The sequence below is a fragment of the Petaurus breviceps genome, unplaced genomic scaffold (genome assembly GCF_028583685.1).
Source record: "Petaurus breviceps papuanus isolate PSGF00001 unplaced genomic scaffold, PetGlider_PUasm1.0 189, whole genome shotgun sequence".
Lineage (NCBI taxonomy): Eukaryota > Metazoa > Chordata > Mammalia > Diprotodontia > Petauridae > Petaurus > Petaurus breviceps.
This window is the reverse complement of record NW_027185809.1, coordinates 50,958,205-50,984,346: the sequence shown is the minus strand read 5'-3', so window position 1 is coordinate 50,984,346 and position 26,142 is coordinate 50,958,205. Positions and strand designations below refer to the sequence as shown.

General features: G+C 37.9%; 1 protein-coding gene across 1 annotated transcript in view; it reads left to right on the top strand.

The window, feature by feature from the left end:
• Window positions 1-4,453: 4,453 nt before the first annotated feature.
• GALC (galactosylceramidase) overlaps window positions 4,454-26,142 on the top strand; it is a 76,381-nt gene continuing 54,692 nt past the window's right edge. The window contains exons 1-6 of the mRNA XM_069092377.1: window positions 4,454-6,967; window positions 16,658-16,726; window positions 16,968-17,031; window positions 20,532-20,645; window positions 23,359-23,498; window positions 24,315-24,353. Coding sequence (XP_068948478.1) covers window positions 6,734-6,967; window positions 16,658-16,726; window positions 16,968-17,031; window positions 20,532-20,645; window positions 23,359-23,498; window positions 24,315-24,353 — 660 coding nt within the window. The 5' untranslated portion in view covers window positions 4,454-6,733. The remainder of the gene's footprint in view (window positions 6,968-16,657; window positions 16,727-16,967; window positions 17,032-20,531; window positions 20,646-23,358; window positions 23,499-24,314; window positions 24,354-26,142) is intronic.

The window sequence follows — 26,142 nt, the reverse complement described above, 5'->3', positions numbered from 1 at the left end:
GATACCTATTGGCTATGTGACTTTGAATAAGTATAACCCCTCTTAGCCTTGAAGCCTTGTTTCAGAGTTTATGCTCCACTGGTATAGTCTTTGAGACTCTAATCTTTCTCACAACTCAGGAATCAATGGAAGATGTTACAGCAAATTTTGTCAACAGGAGTTTCTAAACAAAAATTATTCTTCTTTAGCTTCCCTGGTTTCCTTTAAGACTTCTGGAATTCCACTTTCTACAGGAGGAATTTCCCTCCTTCTGACATTACTTCTGAGAGGCAATTTACTCTGTATATATCTTATATGTGCATGGTTGTTTACATGTTGTCTATCCTGTTATAATGGGAGTTCAGGAACACCAGAAAACATGTTTTTGCCTATCTTTTTAACCCCAGAGCTCAGCACAGCACCTGGTATATAGTGAGTGTTTAAAAAATATTTTCTGACTGACTGATAACTTGAGGATGTTTGTAATGCCAAAAACATCGTTGGAATGAAAACATGCTTGACCTTGAGGAAAACTTCCCCCATTCTGACTCATTTTAGTTTTGAGAACAGCAAAACAACTCATCCCTGAATCTTGCTTTTTCTGTTAGAGACTGACATCTCCTGAAGTTGCAAAAGCAAGAATGATATGTAATCTGAATTTTTTTTCTTTTATACATTTTCTCATTAGGGGGCAATGAGAATGCCTACTACTATTTTTGCCACTTTCTCCACAGTTACTTGAATATTAGTACTTGACAGTAATCTCATCTTGTCTAATGTTCTAAAATACTTTGAATGCTCAAGAAATATTCAGAATATAGAATGGAAGTTTGTAATAATAACAGAATTATTTTTTCTGCCTTATCACATCTAAACAATCACCATTTAAATTAACTATGGTTTGTACAATCTTGCAATTTGAGTAACATTCTACAAGCACACTGATTGTTCCTTCCTTCATTCATTCACCCAACAAAAATATATATTGGATATTTATTATGTACACAAGTGAAGATGATGTGTCAGATGGTGACACATCGGTAAGAAGCTTTGGGTATTTGGTTTCAACTTCATTATTTCTTGTATGTTGTAGGATACTGTTCCTTTTCTTGTTATCATCTTCCTTCATCACTCCAACCATGTTATCTTATGGTTTGTCATGTACTGTGTAGAGTTCTTGAAAATGATTTTTATGAGAGAAATAGAAGGTGATGAAAACAATTAACTATTTAGATTATAGATTAGGAAAGAGAATAAGGACCAGTAAGCTCTGGGTTCATATTATTTTGTTGTTATTCAGTTATTTTCAGTCATGTCGAACTCTTTGTGATCCCATTTTGGGGTTTTCCTGGCAGAGATCCTGGAGTGGTTTGCCATTTCTTTCTCTAGTCTATTGGACAGATGAGAAAATTGAGGCAAATAGGGTTAAGTGACTTCCCTAGGGTCACACAGCTAGTAAGTGTCTGAGGCCAGATTTGAACTAAGGTAAATGAGTCTTCCTCACTATATGCTCAGCACTTTATCCATTGTCCACCTAGCTGAGCTAGGTATATATCATAGGGGGAAAGAAAACCAGGGAAGGAGACTAAGACACCAGTAGATGTCCTGAGAAAGTTGAAAAGGGAAAAAAAATTAGGAATAGGATAAGTGCATAGATTCAGTTACTCTTACACTGAAAAGGGCTCATGGATTTCCTAGGGTGACATAGAGTGAAGTCATCTCTGGGTTTGCTCAGCTAAAGGTAGGTCCTCCTCAATTGGAAACCTAGAATCTAAGCTTATGGCACTAGGCAAATAACCAAAATAGGGCACATAGAATCAAGAAAGATTCAAAATACAATAGTATAGACAAATAATAATGTTAATTCAGTGTAGTGATGATAATTGAAGCTGTGGATGCTAATGAAGGTAGCAAGTGAGAAAATGTATAGAGAAAAGATAAGAAGGCTCAGACAACCTTGGATTGCACATGGTTAGGGGATGTGGCATAGGTGAAAATTCTGAAAAGAAGACTGGTAAGAAGCATTCAGATAGACAGGAGGAAAATTGAGAGAACAGTGTCTCAGGAGCCCAGTGAAGAAAAAATATCTAGGAGAAGAGAATGGTCAATAGTCTTACATGCTTTAGGAATGTCAACGATTGAGAAAAAGTCATTAGATTTGGCAATTAACTATATATAGTAACTATAACAGTTTTAGTTGAATGATTGGGTCATAAGATAAATTACTAAGGATATAAAATATTTTAAGACATCTTTAAAACATCTCCCAAGATGTTTGGGGGCTTAAGTCAATGGGAACCTTCCTCTAGAAGGGGGAAAACAAGGTAACATCCTAGATTTAGAACATGAAGGGACCTTAAAGAGTAGATAGCCTGATCTCACATTTCTCAGACTAGAAAAGAGTCTCAAAGAGGGAAACTGACCCAAAATTACAACTAATTACAACTAAAGCAAATAAGCAGAAGTGGGTTCAGACCCATGTCACCTGACTCCAGAGACCTGTTTTTTGTTTTTGTTTTTCCTTACTTCAATATTCTGACACTTCTTTCCTATTCATTCCCCCTATGGAGCCTAGACTCACTTCAAATACTTCATTCTGGATGCAGTTTCTTATTTCATCACCTCTATTCAAATCCACTGTATCGGGCCTTAGTCTGTCTCCTGAGCTCAGTTCCATTTTATGAACTGCCTATTGGATATTTTGAACTGGATATCCTGCAGACATCTCAGATTCAATATGTCTAAAACAAATCATTTTCTCCCTTTTGAAATTTGCTCTTATTCTGCACTTTCCCACTTACATCGAGGGTACTACAACCTTGACTCTTTACTCTTCCTTACCCTATATATCCAGTTAGTTAAATCTTGTTGTTTCTAAGTCTGCAACATCTTTTTCATCCATCCTCTTCTCTTCACTTGTACAATTTCAATCTCAGTTCAAGTCTTCATTGTATCTTACCTAAATTCTTGTAATAGTTTGCTAATTGGTCTTATATAACTGCCAAACTGATTTTTTCCTAAAGCACAGGTCTGACCATATCATCCCTTCCCTCCCCCATTCCCACCCTCCCCCCACCAAAAAAAAAAAAACCAACCAAACAAACAACTACCCCTATACCCAACTCAACACACCCCAGTGGCTATCATCTTTAGGACCAAACTTAAACTACTCTGTTTGGCATTTAAAGCTCTCTTCACCTCTCTAGCCTTGTTATACATTATTCCCCTCTTTCCACACACCCTAAGGTCCAGCCATATTAGTCTTATTGTCCCTTAAACACACCATTCCATCTCCATCTCCATCTCTCTGCCTTTGCATTGGCTGTCTCTCATTCTGAGCATGTTCTCACTCCTCATATCCACCTCTTAGAATCCTTGGTTTCCTTCAAGATTCAGTTCATGTCACCTTCTGTATGCGGTCTTACCTGTTTTCTTAGCTGCTAGTGCTTTCCCCTTTAAGGTCACATTGTATTTGCTTTATATATACCTATGTGTGTCTATTACAAAGCATGAGCAGAACTGCCTACCTCCTTCTGACTGACTACCTACTTGAGCTAGCTCAGTGCTTGGATCTTTTGGAGGCGACAAAGCCTCTGGCTGATTCTGGCTGTATAACTCAGTGCCAAAGACTCTAGAGCTTTGGAAAGGCAGAGAACCAATCCCCTTACTAGCCACTGAAAAGGAAGAGTCAATGACAGTGGATCTTTAAAAAAGGGAGTGATACCACTCTAAATAGAACTTCTTCCTTCAAAGCTCCAGGTGGCAAGTAGTGCTCTTATCAGGAAAGGGGGTAATGACTGTCCTTCCTCTTAATCCAGTTGCATTGAAGTTAATCTCATAAGGTAGCTAGAGCAGGTGTATAGTAGATGAGTTGAGTCAAGTCCCTGTGAGCCCTGGCTTCCTTTTCTTCTTTGTTTTTCCTTTCCTGAGTATAGGTTACTAAACAACCATCTTAAGATGGATGTATTAGTCATGGAAGTCATGGAAGGGTCAGGACTCCCATGCCAAGACCATTCCTCACTGATAAAAATTAAATATCTTTTTTTGACTCTCAATAAGATCCAAAGCCTGAACTAACCAATCAGATTGCTTTGTTTTGATCTAAAAATTCGCTTTCCTGTGTTAGCAACTCCAGAGATCAGATAAGGCTGAATCATCGGAATTTCTTGGGGGGAAACAAGAGACATCCTGAGATCCCAAATTCCAAATGCAATCTGTATTTACAGCTTAGAAACTTCCTTTCCCATGGTATGGATAGAAAACATATGGAGACCATAAATCTGAAGGACACAAGCATCCTGGGATTGTTCTAAAACATATAAATAACTTTGTCATTCTTGTATCAGGCAGCCAGACCTTAGGTTCTGGTTCCATGTAGCATGTAGCTGGTAGCTTTAAGGGAATAAATTATCTAAGCGTATTACCTAGCCTGTTTGTCTCCTTTAACCAAGCTTTCAGGTTGACATCTCTTTTCACTCCTTTTTTAAAAGAGATATATTCTTCTTCTTTTTTTTTTTTATATATTTTGAGCATAAATACTCTGTCATTTCTTACTATTAGGAGACATCTTGTTTTCCAGAGCTAAGGCCCAGCAGCAAGCTGTGCCCTGAACTTGGCATAACAATAGTCCCTCTGGAGGAACTGTGCTGCAGTTAAATCACAGAATTGGCTCAAACCAGCCCCAGGTGGCTCTTGAACTCAGACAAACACCTGCAGGAACCACATTCTGGTCATGAAGCCCTTCTATGAACAGACAATTTGTCATTAGGCAAACTTGCCTCATTGTTGCTTTTATCTCATTGCTGTGGTTATACCTCATTGATTCTTTGTCTAGTCACAACTATATGTATCAAGGCTGTGGGCTCTTTAGTATTTTCAGCCTTAACAGTTGATGTGTAACCACAGTGGCTCTTGGGTCATTTATTTTTCGGAGTTAAAAAAAACTTAGATACTGTTAATACAGGAAAGAGCTCAAATCTTGACTTGGCTTTTCAGTAGATACAAACCTAGAGAGAATTGTTGGGACAACGTAGAGCTGAGGTGAGATACAATACTACCTATTCAACAGTCCTGCAAACTGCTCCATGCTTAAGTCCCAATCTCTTGTCATAACTGAAGTTATAACTTTCTGGTTAAGTTTCTGTCAGTGAGAGCTTGGGAGAACCTTTTGTGTTTAGCATTTTTTTTTTTGTGTGTGAATCAAATAAATTATTTGTTTTGTACCCGATTCATGCTAAGCTTTAAATAACTTTTTTTTCTGTGGTTGGAGTGGGAGTGATGGGGTGCTTGGGATCTATGTTTGTAAAATCTATTTGTAAACTCAATTTGTAACATCAGTAATGATGGGGTGCTTGGGATCTATATTTGTAACATCAGTCTGTAAAACTTTGTAACATCAATTTGTAAAGCCAGTCTGTAAAATCGTTTCCCTTTCCCAGCCTCAAACTCTGCCCCTCCCCCCTATCTGCACTCTGCCTAGGCAACAATTTATGACTCCTTTGTCCTAGCTTAATCTCTTCATGTCTCCTCCGGTCTGGCCCAAATCTCATCTAAACTCTCTATGTATTGAAGTCACAAGTTCCTCTCAGTCCTAACTCGCAGCCTCAAACTCTGCCCCTTCCCCCTATCCGAACTCTGCCTAGGCAACAGCTTGTGACTCCCTTGTCCTAGCTTAATCTCCTCATGTCTCCTCCGATCTGGCCCCAATCTCATCTCCAAATTAAACTATCTATGCACTGAAGTCACAAGTTCCTCTCTGTCAGCCCTAACTTTTATCTATGCACTGAGGTCCCTTACATCCATCCAGTGAGCACTGACAATGGCAGCCCTACCCTTTAAAAATAAAAGCCTGTACCCCTCTCACTTGCAGGTCCCCTAAGGGTCTTTGCCCGCTACAAAGCGTAAAATAAACTTTTTCAACCCTCACTCCAATTAAGCCTGAGACTTTGAATTCTTTCCAGACTGAATCGCAGGCTCTGGTCTTAGATAAGATCAGAGTTCCTGCCGAACGTAATAGCCATCCCTCATCGGGAGCGTAAAGGCCAAAGAATAAAGTGGGGAAAAGGAGTCTGATCTTTCTAGGTGAGTAGGTTCCCTCAGGACAAAACCCAGTCTGGACAGTGAAAGTCTGGATCCTTTCGGGCCCAGCAGTCCATAATTGTTAATGCGCTCCTTGGTTTCTTTCACTCTTTAATGTAAGCTCCTTGACGGCGGGGAGCTGGACGTTTTTTCCTTGTAGCCCTAGGGCATACCGCAGTATCTGGTACTTGATAAAAGCGTGCTGGTGAATTGCTAGACTCCTGCTACAATCCTGGAAGTGTCAAGTCAGTCAGTCAGTCAACTGGCATTTATTAATCAACGACTCCGTGCCAGACTCTGTACTAAATCCTGGGGATCCAAAGCAAGGCAAAAATCCCAAAGCAAAACAAAAAAAAAAATGCTTCAAGAATCCAGCTATTTCGGTAAATTGATTTAAAGTCCTTTCCATCTATCTACCTAATTATCTGTCCATCTCTTATCTATTCCTCCTTTTCCTTCCGTAACGCCCCATAACGCCTAGGGCTCCGCATCTCCTTCCTCCCTCCAGGATTAGCCTCTACAAAGATGGCGTCAGCTTCGTCAGGTGACGCCCTAGCTTCTAGTTTCCCTCTACCGCCTCCGTTTGGTCAGGTGATCCTGGAGGCGGAGTCATGTGATTAACATAATGGCCAGGATCTAACCTACTTCGTAGTTGCCCGCTTTATCCCGGTGAGAGATGGTGGCTTGCAAGGTTTGGACTAGCCTCCGAGAGGCCGAGGGGCGGTTACTTCTGCTGCTGCTACTGCTGGCGCTGCTTCCGCTGCCTCAGAACCCCGCGTGGGCGGCCGGCTTTCGACTCTTTCACAAACGCTTGCCGCATCGAGACCCCAGCCCCTCTTACTACTTCCTGGATGATGTCCCTGGCCTCGGTCGGGTGTTTGACGGCATTGGCGGGCTGAGCGGCGGCGGGGTAAGCGCCCCAAGGACTGCGGAGATGCGGCTGAGCTCGCTGCCCCAGGAGCTCTCAGCGGCCGGGGTAGAGGGAGGCTGGCGCGGGGTGAGAGGGGCGGGCGGCGATCCGCGCTTGTCTCTCCTGCTCACCACTCCTCCCACCCGGGTCTGGGTAGTTCCCGAGGTCTTTCTGCCGGAAGGCTGTCAGGGCTGGAGGCGTGCACACATTCTTTGCTGCTTCCCCTGCAGAGAGGAGGACTTGGGTCCCAAACCGGTCTGCCTCACATCAGTGCGCGCGCGACAGTTAGACGGCAAACCTCCCCGACCTTGCATTTCCTCAACCTGTAAAATGGGGTAATGATAGCCCCTACCACCCAGGAAGGTGTTTGTGTGAGGAGATGAGGTAACAGGTGTAAAGCACTTTTGCAAACTTTAAAAACAGTTTAAATTTGACCTCAAACAAGCATTTATTAGTACCCATGTGCTAGACACTTTGGGGATACAAAGACAGGCTATATTGTCTCCACCAGGAGCTCTCTGACTAAGGGGGATGGAGAGTGTCGAGAAACCTCCTGGGTCCAAGGTCATTATAGGCATTCGTTATACTAAGTACTAGGAATACAAAAAAAAAAAGCAATAGATAATTTCTGCCCTGCTGGAGTTCACAGCCTGAGGGGAGGGAGAGGACAATATTCAAACAACTATATTCAGTATTCAAATAATCTAGCTATATACAGAATAAACTGGAGATAACCCATGGAGGGGAGGTACTCTATTAAAGGAGATCTGAAAAAAACTTGGAAATTGAAGGAACCAGAGAAACCCAGAGGCAGAGATGAGGAAGAGAATTTCAGTCATGGGGAACAGTCAGTGAAAATGCCTGGATTGGGGGCATCCCAATGATACTTTTTAACCTTTTTTTTTTTTTTTGGCCTTTCTTTGGATCCTCAGGATATAGTAATGTCTGGCACAGAGTAATTGATTGATAAATGCCAGGAGAGTGACTTGACACTTGGAGGATTGGAGCAGGAATCAAGCAATTAATCAACAAGCATTTATTACATGGCTACCATGTGCCAGACTGTAGCCTATGCACTAGGGCTGTAAGGGGAAAAGTACAACCCCTTACCCTCCAGAACCTAACGGTCAAATGTGGAGGCAGTCAATATGTACATCTGACATTTGTGGGTTGCTGGCCCCCTTCCCCCCCCATTTTCCTTCTCCTCTAAGGAAGGATTCAAACACACTGTCCAGATTCCTAGAAGAATAATGTGGGTATGGTATAAGATCTAGGAATATACAAAATGGTATGGTGGAGTGGGGTGGAAATGTCTAGTTTTGAAAGGCATTTTGAATGTCAAAGGAGGATTTTATATTTGATCTTAGAGGGGAGAAACTGCTTGTCTTCTGAGTAATACTATGGATTTACAGGTGATGTCAGGTAATCTGAAAAATTATCAGAAGATATCCATTGCCGATGACTGAACCAAAATAATTTTGGAAATGATACTACCTACTTTTTCTTATTTAGTGCCATACAAATCAAACTACTTGATAGAGCTAGAAAGTATAATCATGAAATTCGTCCAGAATAACAAAAGGTCAGGAAACTTTGGGCTTCAAAACAGTCACAATCAAGATGTGGTACTGGTAAAGACATAGAATGATGGATCAGTGGAATAAACAACATATGGAAGCAAAGGAACACAATAGCCTTGTTTTTTGATAATTCAAAAGATCTAGTTATTGAGGCAGCAATTCACTATATGACAAAAAACTATTAGAAAAACCTGAAACCAGGCTGGCAAAGTTAGGTATGGCCTAACATCTCACACTGATAAACTCCAATTAGACATGGAGGGTGATACTGTGAACAAAGAAGGAAAGAAGTTACTCATCAGATTTATGATAATAGTAATAGCTATAGTATATAGTGTCTACTGAAGAATGGGGATACAAAATACAGGCACAAAGAAATGTACTTCCTGCCTTAAAATAGCTTGCATTCTAGTGAAAAAAGACAAGTGGTGTGCAGGAGGAATACTAATGTGATTACTAGAGAAATCTGCTTACTATTTATTTTACACATTTCTAAGTTAAATACATCAAAGTCTTGGGTGAGAACTTAAAGATTAAAGACTTAGCACAAGTCCACTGTTGTGGATTCATAGCCAGGGCTTTAGCAGAGACTAGTTTTGCTAAGTGAGTAACTGGTTAAAAAGATGGTATCCGAGAATAGGATTTCAATTTCTGACCCACAGCTTTTTGCTTAAAAGTAACAGACTTCCGGCGGCTAGGTGGCACAGTGAGTAAAGCGCCAGCCCCGGAGTCAGGAGGACCTGGGTTCAGATCCGGCCTCAGACACTTAACATACACCCACAAAACCTAGCTGTGTAACCTTGGGCAAGTTACTTAACCCCAACTGCCATCCAAAAGGCGAAAAAAAAAAAGTAACAGACTTCTTTCTAGAGTTATGTGGCTTGCAAGGGCTGCTAAGAATGTATTTGCTTGAAGTCTTGCAAATCTATTCAAAAGGGCTTTTTAATCAAAGAAGAAGGGGAGGGAGAAATCTTTTGACTTTATTAGAGTAGCTAACTGTGTAGGAAGATGAATAGCAACAGAGAAGCCAAAACATTCTTTGGACAACAAAGGATTTTAGCACTATGTCTCTTGGACTCATTTCTTTTCTGTGGTGGACAGAACATTTCTGATAAGCAAGTCCAACTAGAGAGCCTTATGCCAGAAGGGAAATTTGAACTGCTAGAAAAGTTACTGGCCTAAGACCTTTCCCTAGAATGGAATTCAAGAAGAGAATATTTTTCAAAAGAAAACAAGATCAGGAAAATGGAATGTAGTAGTATTGTGTGTGTGTGCGTATGTGTGTGTGTGTGTGTGTGTATTTGAAAAAAAAGTTATTTTGTCTTTCTTTTAAAATTTAATTTTTTCAACGAATGAAAATCCCACCCTTTCTCTGTCCAACCTCCTCACCTCTATTGAAAAAGAAAGAACAAAGCCCTTGTAACAGATAAGTATAGTCGTGGATATTAGAGGTTCCATTTTAAAGAGGAGCTCCGACCAGAAATGCTTGTGGTTATTGTTAATTTGTGTCCAACTCTTTGTGATCCCATTTGGAGATTTCTTGGCAAAGATAATGAAGGGATTTGCCATTTCCTTCTCTAGCTCATTTTACAGATGAGGAAAGTGAAGCAATTTGGGTTAAGTGACTGGCCCAGGGCCATACCACTAGTGAGTATCTGAGGGTGGATTTGAACTCAGGCCTTCCTGACTGCAGACCTGGCTCTCTATTCACTGTGCCACCTACTTGCCCCTAAACCATAATTCACTCTCTGGACTTTTCCATCTTACTTCTGCTTCCTTGTATCTTCCTGTTGCCCCCTTCTTCCATTGTTGACTTCCTTCTGACTTCTCCATTTTGAGGACAAGTGAAAACCATCCATGATTCATTTTCTTGACTTTGCCAGCATGCCCCAGATTGGGTACCATCTTCCACTCCTTTTCAACTTCCTATGATTTGTTGTGTTTCCCCATTGGAATGTAAGCTCCTTAAGAACAGGGAGTGTACTTTTTGCTTGTATTTATATCCCCATTCTTCAGTAGATTCTATATAGATATTAGCTATTATTACCATTACTACAGATCTATCAAGTAACTTCTTTACCACTTAATTTGTGATGTCGCACTTCATATCTAATTTGTGTACTCATTTGGAGTTTATCTTGGTATGTAGATTGTACCTAATTTCTGCTACATTGCTTTCAGGTTTTGAAACTCCCTTTTTTTTTTTTTTCATTTGTTCCCTTGAGGTTCTTGACCTTTTGTTCTTCCAGATGAATTTCATTATTATATTTTCTAACTCTAAAATAATCCTTTTATAGTTTGATTCATATGGCACCGAATAAATTGTTTTAGAAATTCTTGATCTCTTATTTTCTCTTTTATTGAGGAAAATATTTAGAGATAGACATTTTTTATTAAGGACAGCTTTGACCACATCTCCAAAATTTTGGTATGGTTTCTCATTATCTTTAATGAAATTATTGATTATTTCTCTGCTTTGTTGTTTGACCTACCAGTTCTTTTGGATTAAGTTATTTAGTCTTCAATTAATTTTTAATCCTTTCTTAATTGGCCTTTTATCAAAGTTTTTTGTTGTGTTGTGGTCTGTAAAAGATGCTTAATATTTCTGCTTTTCTTTATTTATGAGATAGTTATGCCTTTATAAATTGTTAATCTTTGTGAAAGTGTCACGTACAAGTAAGAAATAGATATGGTCCTTTATGTTCCCATTCATTAATTAACTTCCAAAATTCTATTTAAGTCCTTAACTTTTTCCTGTTATTATTATTTTTTTGGGTTAGATTATCTAGATCCAAAGAGTGCACACTGACATCCTCCACTATATAGTTTTACTGTCCATTTCTTCCCCTAAGTCATTTAAATTTTCCTTTAAATATTTAGATGCCATGCTCTTCCTTGCATTGTTATTATCTGTGGCACCAATCAACAAAATGTCTTTTCCCTTTTTATCTCTTCCAGTTAAATATATTTTAACCTATGATTCCTAGCCTTGCCTTTTTTTTTAACTTCAGTTGAAATGTTGAATTCTGCTTTCTAATCTATTCTACTAAGTAACCTTTTGTTTTATGAGTGAATTAAAATCTCATTCACTTCTATAGTCATGATCAGTAATTATGTATTCTCTTCCTTCTTATTTTCTTACATTTTTTCCTTCTCTTTATTTCCCACCCCTTCTGTATAAAGAAGAGAGCGATGAGAGAGAAGGAATGTGTTTGGTACCAGTGTTTATGTGATAACATTCTGTTTCTGTTTCTTCGCCTATATTCTTTTTCTCTCTCCTAGAGCCCAATTACAGGTTCTTACCCTTCCTTTCCTTTTTAAACTTCACTTTGTGATCCACCTTCCATGATATGAGTTTATTTTGATTATGATGATTAATCCTTTCCTTAATTTACCTTCACTCTTATTCCTCCCTCACCTCTCCTTTTTCTTGTTTAGTGAAATACACCAGCTACATATGATAGCTCTTCAATATTGTTATTCTACCCCAAGCTTCAGACTGTGCTTGGGACTGAAACCAAAACCTTGTTGCATTTCCAGGGTCAGAGCCACCCAGCTGTTGCTTCCTTATGTACTTGTTCCTTTCTCAGGACACAGTGTTAGGACCTCTGACCACTCCTTGCTCTTGACCTTCACCCCTATGTACAGTCTCATACCCTTTGGGGCAGGTCCCCTATTTAATCCTCATTGGATTGGGATGTGAGTGACAGAGCTGCTTTTTGACACCTTGCATCTTGCACAAGGTCAAGCTGTCCCTGATGGATCTAGGATCTCTGATCTTACCCTGGTCCACAGACTCAGGCATTTCATTTAGTCCATGTGTCAGAATGTTCAGCATAGCATATTCCTTACTAGAGCCTGTCCCCATGACCACACACTTCTCTCTTTCTCTTTATCTCATTATGCTGATCTGTGCTGAAAAGATGACTCACTGTGATTTTTAGCTGATTTCCTGATCAGTATGATCTTGTGTACTATCTGGGTCTTTGTGGAGAAGTTATGGGGGAGACGTTCCCTCTGTATTGCTTCCTCCTTTTCTGTCATCTTGGCTGGTCCCAATCATCTTCATTTCCACTTTGTATGAGGATATAGAGATATATTTTCATGCTTTTCTTTATTTTTCCTATTCATTGTTTTAGAGTGAAGTAGAATCTTCTACCTTCATGAACTACATTGTTTAGCCATTGCACAACAGATAGGTGTCTACTTTGTTAACAATTCTTTGCTTCCTCTTTAGGTGCTTTTATGAATACTTGGGTATATATGGGCCCTTTATTTTTTTCACTGACTTCCTTGGGAATTAGCAGTGGCATCTCTGGGTTGAAGGGTGTGTGGTAGGAACACTATTCTAACTCCTCTCCCATTCAAGTTAGGCTAATTTTTCCTCAAAAGTGTATTGAGGTTGTCCTTATGTCTTGGTTGTCTGGGAGCTAATGAGACATACTTTTGACGTCATTTATTGGTTGTATTAGTTCAAAGCAGCCATGAGGATCCCTAGGTTCTCTCTGGAGACTGGGATGTGTAATTCAGACAAGGGACCTTTACTCAACTGAATCAACTCAGGGTGTTCCTAAACCTTATCTTTGTTGGATATTCTTCTATTGCTTTGGCTAAATGAGCATCTTTTTTTTTTTTTAATTAACTCTTAAATGACCCATGAGTATTTAATTTTGTTCCAGTATTGAACCTTAATTACCAGGGGGACAGGTCTGAGGCAAGCCCAGCTTACAACAAAGCATTTTGACATTTTAGTCACTTTCTTTGAATAATTCCAAATTGCTTTTCAGAATCATTAGACACTCCATACCTCTACCAATAGTGAATTAGTGTGCATATCTTTCAATGCCCTCCCTCTAACATTGAGTATTCCCATCTTTTCTTGTCTTTGTCAATGTGCTTGGTATGGGGTAAAACTTCAGAGTTGTTTTGATTTGTATTTCTCTTATTATTAGTGCTTTGGAGAAATCTTTCACATGGTTATTTTTCAAAATAAATTTTTGATAATATATTTTTCTAAAAATTGCCTTCATTTCACCCTTTATTCTTTCTTCCCTTTTCTAAGAGCTGTCACATATAATAGAGTATTTTTTTAAATGAAAAAGAGCAGAATAGTCAGCAAAGCCAATCAATTCATTGAAAGAAATCTGAAATTTTTTTGTAATGTTCCATACCTGTATGTCTCCCTCTAGAAAGAAATGTCTTCTCATATTTCTTTTTTGGGACCATGCTTCAGCTTTGTGATTTTTGGAAATTCACTTTCATTTGTTTTGTGGTTGTTCTTTCCATTTACATTATTGTTGACATTCCTTATATTGTTTTCTTGGCTCTACTTATTTCACTCTGCTTCAGTTCATTTAAGTTTCCATGCTTCTTTCTTTTCATTATATTTGGTTTTTTGTTACAGCACAATAATATTCCATTACATTCATGTGCTACTATTTGTTCAGTCTTTCCCCATCCAGCGGGCATCTATTTTATTTTATGTTCTTTTTGTAACACAAAAATTGCTGCTATAGGTGGTATTTATGGAGATTTAAAAAAAAAATTCAATCACCTCGTTGGACTATATGCCTATTAGTAAAAATCTCTGTGTCAAAGTGTATGGATATTTCATTTTCCTCACTTTGTTTGCATAATTCCAAATTGCTTTTCAAAATGTTTGTACTAATTCATAACCACACCAATATATTAATGTTCTTGTCTTCTTAAAACCACTCCAACATTCGCTGTTTTCTGTTTTTTATCATCTTAGCCAATTTGCTAGGTAATGAGGTATAACCTCAGAGTTGTTTTGATGTGCACGTCTCTTATGATTAGTGATGTGGAATATTCTTTCATGTGGTTTTTAAGAGTTTTCGATACTTCTTTTGGAGAATTTTTATTTATGTTCTTTGACCACTAGTGATGTTGAGCATTGCATTTTAAATAGATTACTTGTGTGGGGAAATCTAGGAACTAGAGTGGGGAAACATGGTGGAGAGTATTTGGAGTATGCATCGAAGAAGTAAGTTCTGTTATAATTGATGTGGTACAAAAATTTCTGTGGACAGAAAGATCTTTGGTAAACGAATCATAAGCCTGGACCACAGCCATAATATATTAGTGAAGGAAGACTTCACTTATCTAGGCACTTGCTAAGAATTCTTTCTCTGTTCAAAAATAGCACCTAATTTTTTTTTACTCACCTTAATGAGATAAACATCATTTAACAGGAAAGGGTCCAAACTAAGGAGACTTTTATCCTAGAGATGAATCTCACTAACCTGAAGGTATTGGGGAAAGCTAGTATATGTGTGCCATACATATACCCTCTTTTTGAGAGTAGTGACTTAAAAAGATGGATTTGTAGGATCTTCTGGCCTAAAATTCTGCAAGAGGTGTCAGTCTAGAAGGGACAGTGAAATTCTGAAGAAACAAAGAGAAACAAACAGTACTGAAAAAGGAGGAAAAAGGGGAATTATGTGATGAAGTCATTATTTATGTACAAGGATTTCATTAATCAATTTAAAATTTTAAAAAGACATAAAAGAACAAAGCAAAGCAAGGTCATGTAAAGAAGGACAAAAGTGCCTGGGGTTGTCTTGGGAGCTAGTAGGTTTATGCTTTCTGGATGTCTTTAAGTTAAGCGGAGAATATCTGATATTGGTTGAACTAGATGAAACAGTCAACATGGTTAAATATTGGCCTTGTGGGTGGATGTCTGGTATCATGTAATGAACTCTTGACTGTGACTTACAGATCCTAAAATCTGCAGCTTGGAACTTAGGACCTACTTTTATTCATCTGTTCTCCTTTGATCTTTATTGCTTTTGCAACCTAATTTTCCTCTGCCCTTTATGTCCTCACCACATTTCTGACTTCTGACCATCTAAGGCCATTTGTTTAGGCATTGGGCAGCAACCTTACATTTTAAATGTAGGGATTAGTTCTTCACCCTGTTGGCCTCCAGTCTTAAAGCTAAAATAATGAACTTCTCATAAGCTAGGAACACAGCCCTTTAAAACTTGGGTATTAAAAATTAAAACTAGAAGACATACTCAAAAATGGGACTATATGAGACCTTGGTCACTTGAAATTTAAAAAAAATTTTTTTTACCCTTGTTAATAGCATTGCCTTTTATCATTATAGTTTTGTAATGGTAATGGGAATCTGAAGATCTTCCCTAACCCTTAACAAACCTAAGGGAATTTGAAGACCCCTGTATTTTCATATTATCTCATTTTGTTTTTACAGTTTTATAGGAAGAAGGGTATTTTGTTAGTAAATTTTTCAGATGAGAAAGAGGCCTGGTGCAGAGGGGTTATACAGGGTTCATTAATACACAAATACTACACTGGCAAATACCAGGAGACATTGTTGACGTGTGGTCAATTCATAGTCGAATGTAACTCAGTGCTGATGATTTTCACTGGTGTAGATGAGACTGTCTGGGTACATTGCTTCTTTTTTTTTGTAGTTGAAACTATAGTGACATATCCTGCTATGTCCCCCTTGATAATGCTTATAATTTCCTAAAAAGACTTAAGAAAACATTAACCCCTACTAACCGTGTGGCCTTGGGCAAGTCACTTAACCCCAATTGCCCTGCCTTCTCCACTTCAAAAAAAAAAAGAAAACAGTACCTCACACCAGTATTTTCCAGGAAACTTCATTTGCTAGAACAACAACTTTCTCGTTGATATTTCTTTTTATTTAACTTTTTTTGTTTGTTTTTTGGAGGGGGGAGGGCAGGGCAGTTGGGGTTAAGCGACCTGTCCAAGATCACACAGCTAGTAAGTGTTAAGTGTCTAAGGTCAGATTTGAACTCAGGTCCTCCTAACTTTAGGGCCGGTGCTCTATTCACTGTGCCACATCACTGCCCCTGTTTAGCTTTTTTAAAATCATGGGCCAAACTTGATTGACTTCAGTTTCTAACCAAATAGTACGTCTTGACACTTCCTCTTTGCTCCCCCAAATTCTAATGTGGGCAATATATTACAACTTTAAACTGTAACCACTTCTAACGTATGGTTTAATCCATATGGGCAAGTTGGGTATCTGGTTAGGTGGCTTTAATTATTTTTTAAAGTTTAAATGTTTAGTTTTTTTTCTTTGCAATCTCTTTTTTAGGCAACCTCTAGACTTCTGGTCAATTACCCCGAGCCATATCGTTCTGAAATATTGGATTATTTATTTAAGGTAATGTTAAAAGAGACATTTATTATGGTAAAAGCTGTTTGGGAATCTTACATTTTGAAAGTGATGCTGGGGTTTTTTTTTTTTTTGGCCACTTGGAATTGATGGTCATAAAAGTGGGTATAAATTTAGATTCTACCTTGCTTAAATTTTGTTTGCCTTACCTATAAAACTTAGGTGCTAACTTTTCTTAAAGTACTTTGAGCATAAAGGATGTTATAATATTGTTAATTCTTTCCCCTAGCCAAACTTTGGTGCCTCCTTGCATATTCTGAAAGTGGAAATAGGTGGTGATGGACAGACAACAGGTAAAAGTTCTGGGAAAATGGGACTTTTTTCAGCAGTGTAGTCTATACTTAACTTTAAAATGCATTGTATTGGAATATAGACATCCCTACTTTTTGTCTTGGGGCAGCTAGGTGGTACAGTGGTTTGAGTACCAGGTTTGGAGTCAGGAAGGATCTGAGTTCAAATTTGGTCTCAGACACTTATTAGCTGCGTGACCCTGGGCAAGTCACAACCCTATTTGTCTCAGTTTCCTCATCTGTAAAATAATCTGGAGAAGGAAATGGCAAACCACTCCAGTATTTTTGCCAAGAAAACCCCAAATGGGGTCATAAAGGCTCGGATATGACTGAATAACATCAAAACTTTTTGTCTTGGTTGGGAAACCTTGATAACTACTTAATTTTGTTCACAGCTTATTTTTCCATCTTAAGAACCACACGTTGATCTTAGGTTAACTGAAGTTAAATAATTAATGGGAAAGGACCTAAGGGGCTTTTGAGATGATAGATAAAAGTGTAAAGTTAGGAATTTCACTGAGAAATTGAAAAACTGGACAACTGTGATAGAAAAATGCCAAGAAAGGGAAGTCACTTAAAATCACATTTCTGATAAAAATAAGTGATTTAGCACTTTAGAAAAAACAAAATAATTGTAAAGGAATTATATAAATTTTAAAACACCATATACTTTCAGTATTATTGTTTTGATTAGACATGTATGGCATGTAGTACTAGTTTAATACTTTTGGGACCTTAGACTTCAAATTAAAAAAAATGTAGGGGACATTCTTACAGGCTAGATCCCATCATAATAAGCTCTGTGGGAAATTCATTCATTTTTGTTGCATGGAAATTTAGTTTTATAAGCTTAAGATAAGTAGGTCATTGGTGGAAGCCTATAATTTTTTTGATGCACATAATTTGTTTTTGTTTTATTATTTTTTATTTATTGTTTTTTTTTATTATTTATTGTTTTATTATTATTTGAAAATAATAAAAAAGGCACCAAAAAACTAATTGAACTATAAATCTTCAAAGAGACATCAAAAGGAGGTTGTATGGCCATGTGACCTTGGGCAAGTTGCTTAACCCCAATTGCCCTCCAAAAAGCAAAAAAAAAAAAAAAAAGGATATTGTATGTATATTTTCCACTCAAAGCTTAAACTATAAATAGTACCAATCTAGATTGACTTTAGAAATCTTCTAATCTAATCCCCTCATTTTACATATTTAGAATTGAGGTTTAAATATGTAAAGTGGCATTTAGCTAGGATCTAAACCCCACTTTTTGTACTGCACCACAGTGACACTGAGGCTAGGAACAGCGCCTCTTTCAGAACACCTCTTCCTGGCAAAGCTTGATTTACGGACACCAAAGATTGCTCCAAATTGGGATCCAGGACAGTGGCATCCAAGACAGTGGTAGCCAAGATAGTTGGCCCAGTCAAGATGTAGCAACCCATTTCCTTATAGTAGGAGAGGGCAAGTGGATGAAAGCCCGCTCCTATGCAATGGAGATTAAACATTAAATCCCTCAAGTGAGGAGGGAGAAAAGAGACTAGTTTTAGTTAAAAACTGAAATGCTTTGTATGTGCCAAGAAATTCAAAGGTACTTCCCTTAGCAATCATAATATAACTTTTTAGTAGGTAATAATAGTTGTCATTGACAAACTGAAAGCAATCCATATTGTATATTTGAATACAAAGTGACCCACATGCCTGCTACTGACTCTTGTGGCAATTAGGTAATCAAGGCTTTTTATGCTCAGGTCACAAACCTACTCAGAACTATAGACTCCTCAGTGAATAGAGCACTGGCCCTGGAGTCAGGAGGACCTGAGTTCAAATGTGGCCTCAGACACTTAACCCAAAAAAAACTAGCCGTGTGACCCTGGGCAAATCACTTAACCCCAATTGCCCTCCAAAAAAAGGCAAAAAAAAAAGAACTATAGACTCCTTCCCAAAACTGAAATCTGCTACCTATGGGAACAAAAAGTCTGTACTGAAATTAATGAGGATAGATTAAGCTACTGCTTCTTTTTCCCACCTGCCATCCAGCCTGACACTGGCCATGTGGCCAAAAGCCAAAATAAGTATGGCTTCAGATAATCCTTGGGGGTCATTAAATATGTTACTTATTAAAAGGAAATGAGTAGTGTACTGCATGCATAACCCAGTTCCAAAATTCATTGCTTCCTTTTCAGGTAACAAAGACAGGTTTATAAAATGGCAGCAAACATGACTGACTGGAATCCATTAGAAACACCTCATACTTGCTACCTTTTGGTTTATTTTTTCCTTATATTCTTTTAGTCTTCCTCAAACAATCACAGCCTGTAAGACCATTAGGAACTCTGAACTTCTGCTCATAAATGATGAAGTTTTTTTTTTTTTACCACAAGCTGAAAATGGAAGCTAAAAGCTGAGGAAAATAAAAATTCATATGAAGAGAGTGAAAAGGGTTGATTTAAGACTGTGCCCCAGTTGAAGTGAGAATGGCTAGGAGTAACACTTTAGGGATTTCACATCATGTGATCAAGTAGTTCCTACAGTATAGTGCTTATATGCCATAAGTTTGTAATTTTTGCCTTTTTCATGACCATAATCTCATGCTAATTTACCCGTCTACACCCATACACAAGCACCCAGACAGACAGACACTGACATTTCCCCCCCGCTGCCAATTACATACACGCACACGCACACACACACACACACACACACACACACACAAACCCCAAAACAAGAAAGCTCTCTTATTCTTTTCCCTAAATCCTTCACTTCTCTGTAATGGGTAACATTACGGGTGTGAAACATATGGCCTGTTGGCCAGTGCAGTCTGAAACACTCCATAGTGCTTCAGGAATCAGATTAAAATGTAATTGGGAAATATTTAACCAAATAAAAATACAGTAGAACATAGTGTTAGTATGTGGTTTTTTTGAGTCATTTTGTAGCCCACATGATTTTATCATTGGTCCTTTGTAATTATGGATGGTTATTGGGTTTATAATAGTTCTTAAAGCTTTTAAAGACGTTTGATTTTATAGTGGCATTGTTATTGTATAAATTATCTTCCAGTTCTGCTCATTTCCGTCTTCATCAGCTTTTAAGCACCCTCAAAATTCTTCATTTTTATAATATTGATGTTCTAAAAGTCAGGGTTGGTCTTCGTTAGGGATAGAAAAAAGATAGGGGACATTCCAGGCAGAGCAAACCTGATGAGCACAGATAGGAAGTGTAGGGCAAATTCTAAGGACAACAGACTTTAAATACTTCTCATGTGTAGATTATTTAATTTCAAGGGAAAGATAATACATTTAACATTTAATTTATACTAATAAATTTAATTTAATAATGCTTTGAGCATTATTAATAACATTCTTCTATAAAGTTATTCTCTAATTTCATGTTTGAACCTGGGATGCTGTTTCTTAGAAGTGTGTATTAGGATGAATCTAGAATTTTTTGAAGTTTTATGAACAAAAAACTTATTTTGTTTTCCTTTTGGTCTTATTTAGATGGTACTGAGCCCTCTCATATGCACTATGCAAATGACAAGAACTATTTCCGGGGCTATGAATGGTGGCTAATGAAGGAAGCGAAGAAGAGGAATCCCAATATTAAACTTGTTGGTAAGAATTTTAACTTTTGATTCTCCTATAGAGCCTCTCTATGATCCAGATGAAAAAAGGTCTTATTAGTTTATAATGGCATTATTCTTTATTCTTTGAAGATGAGTTTGATTTTGGAAATCAGCCAAACGTCATTTGGAATCATCTAATAATAGCTTAACTCACTTATTCACTTGAGATGGCCTCAGAGAACTTGGATGATTCCTGCAATGAAGTTTCTTAAATCATGAATGTTAGTATTAATTTTTTGTTCTAGAAAAGGGTGTGATTATAAAGTCTCATGGCATTTTTTTTAGAGTACATTTCATAAACTCAGAATAGCTGTATAAAAGTTGTTCCAATAGTGCTGTGAATAGGGGCGGCCAGGTGGCTCAGCGAGTAAGAGCACTGGCTCCAGTGTCGGGATGACCTGGATCAAATCTGGGCTCAGTTACTTAGCACCACACCCAGAAATAACTGGCCGTGTAACCTTGAGCAAGTTACTTAACCCCGATTGCTTTTGAAAAAAAAAATTAAAAAAAAATAGTGCTGTGAATAGTTATAGCTCAGAAGGCTCTACCACAGGTAGGGCACAAAGAGTCCACATGAACTTTTGGAGTGGACATGTATCTAAATTTGCACAGCTCATGTTTCTTTTGAGCTACTGCAATTCTGCTTTGCTGATAGAGCACAGTACCTTCTTTGTGGGCACACCATGCTGGGTAGTCCTTTGCCAGAATCTCCAATGTCGTGCAGTCGATTCCAGAGTTCTTCAGAGAGACTTTGAGAATATCCTTGTATCACTTCCTCTAACCACCAGATGAGTGCCTTCCTTGCGTGAGTTTTCTGTAAAGAAGTCTGTTAGGCAAGTATAAATTTGGCCTTTGAGCAACATGGCCAGCCCACCAGAGTTGCACTCTCTGAAGCAGAGTTTGAATGCTTGGCAGTTTAGTTCAAGAAAGGACCTCAGTGTCTGGTACCTTATCCTGCCTGGTGATCTTCAGAATCTTCCTAAGACAATTCAAATGGAAGCAATTTAGTTTCCTGGCATGGCACTTGTATACTGTACAGGTTTCACAGGCATACAACAGTGAGGTCAGCACAATGGTGCTCTTGTAAGCCTTCAGTTTGGTAGTCAGTCTAATACCTCTTCTTTCCCATACTTTCCTTTGGAGCCTCCCAAACACTGAGCTAGCTCTGGCAATGCATGCATCAGTCTCATCATCCCTGGAAAGTATACTGCCAAGATAAGTGAATTTATCCACAGTATTCTGAATTTCTCCATTTGCTGTATTAATGGTTCCATGTAAGGATGGTGTGGTGCTGGCTAGTGGAGAATCTGTGTTTCCTTGTTGTTAATTATTAGGACAAAATTAGCACAAGCAGCAGAAAATGGATCCATACTATGTTGCATCTCAACTTCAAAGGCTCCACTGAATGCGTAATCATCTGTGAACAAAAAATCATTCACCAACTCTCCCTCTATTTTAGTCTTGGCTTGTAGCCTTTTCAGATTAAGTAATTAACTATCACTGTGTTAGTGGACTTTGATGCTATGTTCTTCCTTGTTGAAGCTGACAATGTGGCTGAAAACATCATGCTGAAAAGCATATGCACACATGCACACATACACACGGCCTTGCTTCATTGCATTGAAATGGAATTGTTACTTTCGAGAGAGCATTGTCCATTATCCAGAACCTGGGCAAGTGTGCCATCATGAAATTAACATACAATACTGATGAACTTCTCTAGGAACCAAAGTTTGACATAATTTTCCATAAGCCTTCATGACTGACAGTATCAGATTGATAAACGTTGTGTATAGACCTCTGTTCTATTCCTGGCATTTCTCCTGAAGTTGCTGTGATGCAAACACCATATCAGCTGTTCCTTGGCCCTTTCTGAAGCCACACTGACTCTCAGGTAGATGACCGTCTTCCAGGTGAAGGATGAGCCTATTAAGGAGGATTCTGGCAAGAATCTTGCCGGCAAGTGGTAGTAGTGAGAGTGAGTGAGTGTGTGTATGTAAAAATATCAGTCCCTCTATATAGTAATCATTTAATCAACTGTTGGTGAGCTTATACCGATTTATTACAAACATTCAACTTCAGGTTTAGAATTAGATAGATCTGACCAAACTCTTAAAATATTCCCTTCTCTCCTTTGAAGCAGTTGGCACATTTTCTAAATTGAGTTGAAATCAGTTAACATGTATTAAGTGTCTTCTATGTACCAGGCACTGGATTAATCACTGAGGATGCAAATAAGAAAAAGAAATGCTCTTTAGAAGAGAAGCTCTTAAAGAGCTTACTATCAAATGGTGGGGATACAGTACACAAAAGGAAGCTGAAAAGGGGAGGAACTAAAACCAAGCAGAGCCACTGACAGAAAATGGAGAGTTACCTAGAAGATCCTGAGCCTGCTGTGAAGGAAGCTTTGGTAGGAGTTTAGTACCCTACCCTTTTGACTGATCAGAGTAGAGAGGCAGATGAGGGAGTTGGGAAAGTGTTGGGTATCAAAAAAAGGTTTCTTTCCAGTTAGAAAAAGACTTAACTCTCAGGATTATTATTGGAAAAGAAACTGGATGCTGATTCCATTTATGACACTCACAAGATGAGAATATATTCCCTGATTTTATGTGTGTGTGTGTATGTATAACTAAACATTACTTTTGATGTTTTTTAGACTTGATCTATTAACTTAGTCTTTTATGCTTTATCTCTTTCTTTAGGGTTGCCATGGTCATTTCCAGGTTGGATAGGTCACGGTCAAAACTGGCCCTATGTCACACCCCAGTTGACTGCTTTATATGTTGTGACTTGGATAGTGGGTGCTAAACAACATCATGGTTTAGATATCGATTATATTGGGGTTAGTAATATTTAAAGTACCTTTGTTTTGTTCTATTTAGCCTTGCATCTTTAATTAACCTTTATATTTAGACCCTATTTGCATTCTGTTGTGTAACTGGTCCTCCTTGTCATAAGGCCAGTTTTTTCCTTTGGTAGTTGATAGTGATAAAAAATTGCTTTTTTTTTTTTTTTTTTTGGAAATCCCGTCCAGTTTCCTCTCTCCTTTTACATATCAGTGAGTCAGAATTGGTATTGGGAGACTGAAGAGCCATGTTCAATTCCTATTATGAGACTTTAGGCAAGTTGCTTAACCTCTGGGCCTTGACTGCTTCACCTGTAAAGGAAGGAACATGTATTTGTTTGCTAGGGTGCCTTTAAAATTCTGTGACTGTCTAATCATAATGGATTTTGTTCATATTCCCTGTTCCTAGCCCTGCTGTGGCTGTTGTTTGATGTTTCTGTTTGGCTCATTAATACATTTTTTGGTGACATTTAGCAGGTTGCTACACAACTTGTTGATTAATTCTGACTTGGCCTCCAGGATGTTGGCCTGGGATCAATTTTCTTAATATGTTGTCTTGGAAATTTTCTTTTGATTTTTTCCCCCCCGTGATTTCTAGTAAATTATGCAATAAATGTTTAATCCCTTTAAAACATAGTTGTTTTTTTTTTAAGGGCACCCTGGTACCTTCTAAACCATAAATGTATGAATTCTATGAGGAGGGAAAGTAAGAAAAGCAGCAGTCACATAATTTGAAGCATTAGAGGGGGATGGCATTCATTATGGCTCTTGTTTTACATTGTCTTATTTAAAAATGTATGTTTTGTTTTATAGATTTGGAATGAGAGAGCATTTGACAGTCAATATATAAAGGTTTGTAGCATGTTGAAAGGCTTTGTTTCTATCCTGTTGGCAGAAAAAAATTTTTATGATCCCACTGAAATTAAAGCTATGGCAACATCAAAACATTTATTTTGTAGCTTGTAACATTATTGCATAAAATCTCTTTTCATCTTGGTGTTTTAGCATTTGTTTCATTCCATAATGACAAATTGACTCCAAAGATGACAAAATAATTTTTAGGGGGGAGAAGCAGGGATAGGAAATAGGGGCTGTCTAGACTTACGATTTCATTAATGTAGGGAGCTTCTTGTAAGGAAATTTTCTCTCTCCATACAAATTAGCTCCTGTTATGCAGCTTAGGGTCTTAGAAAGCTGCCTGGGGACACTGAGAGATTTAGGGTCATATAGCAGGAAGGAACTTCCTGGTCTTTCTGACTCATGTCAGCTCTCATTGCCCTTTTCCCAAAGGAATTATTTCCATTTGTAAAACGATCCTCGGTATTGAGTTTTTGGACACTTGTAAGTTTTGGTTTATAGGGAACATGTCACGTTAAAAGCAATTCTCAGTTATAGTGAAAGACTAAAAGATAGTAGTTAAGCTACCTGTCAAAAGGCAAAGATGAAAGCAAACTCAGAATCTGGTTTAACTTTGAAATAATAAAGGAAAAAGGTGTGTTAATTAGATGACTATTGAGACATTTCTCTTTACCGAAATTTAAATTAAATTAAATACTTTATAAGTTACTAGCCAAGAGATAGTAGCTTATTTTTTGCCTTATAGCTTTTTGTTTATTAGCTGGGTTCATAAAGATGTGACTGAATTATTATATTTTCCATTTTGATTTGGGGAAAGAGAAACTTAGTTTTAGAATTCTGGTTTAGAACTGTTATGCTATAATGAAACTATTATGAAATTAGGAAACCTTGAAAAAAAATCCTGAAACATCTCTACTGAGTATAAGACTTAAAACTTGGAATTTTTGCTCCTATCCAGTGTTTCACATTCCACTTTGTTTTCCTTTGAAATGTTTAGCCTGTTCTTGTGTTATAGTTCTTTTTGTGATCAATTCATTTATCATTCATTCAAATCATCAGGATATTTATATCTTTTATAAATACTAGTGTCATTTTCATAATTGTTGGAAAATATGATGGTTTACACTTTAGGATGAGGTATGCTATGGTTATTTTTATTATATGTCCCTCTCATTTTGGGGGAAATCTAATTCATTGAATTCTAGAATTTCTTCACTAATAATAATAAAAACAATTTAAAAAACCTAGCATTTACGTAGTGCTTTGAAGTTTGCAAAGTTCTTGACAAATATTTCCTCATTTTATCCTAAAAGAAAGCCTGGGAGGCAGGTGTTATTATCTGTATTTTACAGATGAGGAAACTGAGACACACAGTGGTTAAATGACTTGTCCTGGGATCATGCAACTCGAAAGTGTTGAGGTGGAATCTGAACTCAGTTTTTCCTCATTTCAGACCCAGTACTCTATTTACTGCCATATAAAGGAAGATGTATATCCTCTCTTGAGTTATATAGAAGGTCGTGGGCCAGAGTTGCATAGCATGCATGATAAGGCATGGATTAAACTGATTTGCACTGGTTATAGGGAGTACTCTAGCAGCAAGCACCCCAGCATCCCCAGGGTGTCTGCCAGCACAGGTTCTTGGATCTGCTTTGATAAAGGAAAGCAACTCAAAATGGGTTAACAATCTTACTTTAATTAGTCAGAAAGGTCAGCACCCTGAACTTCAAAGTATACAGACAGAATTATCAAGACAAAAACAGATCAAGTAGACAGATTTCCA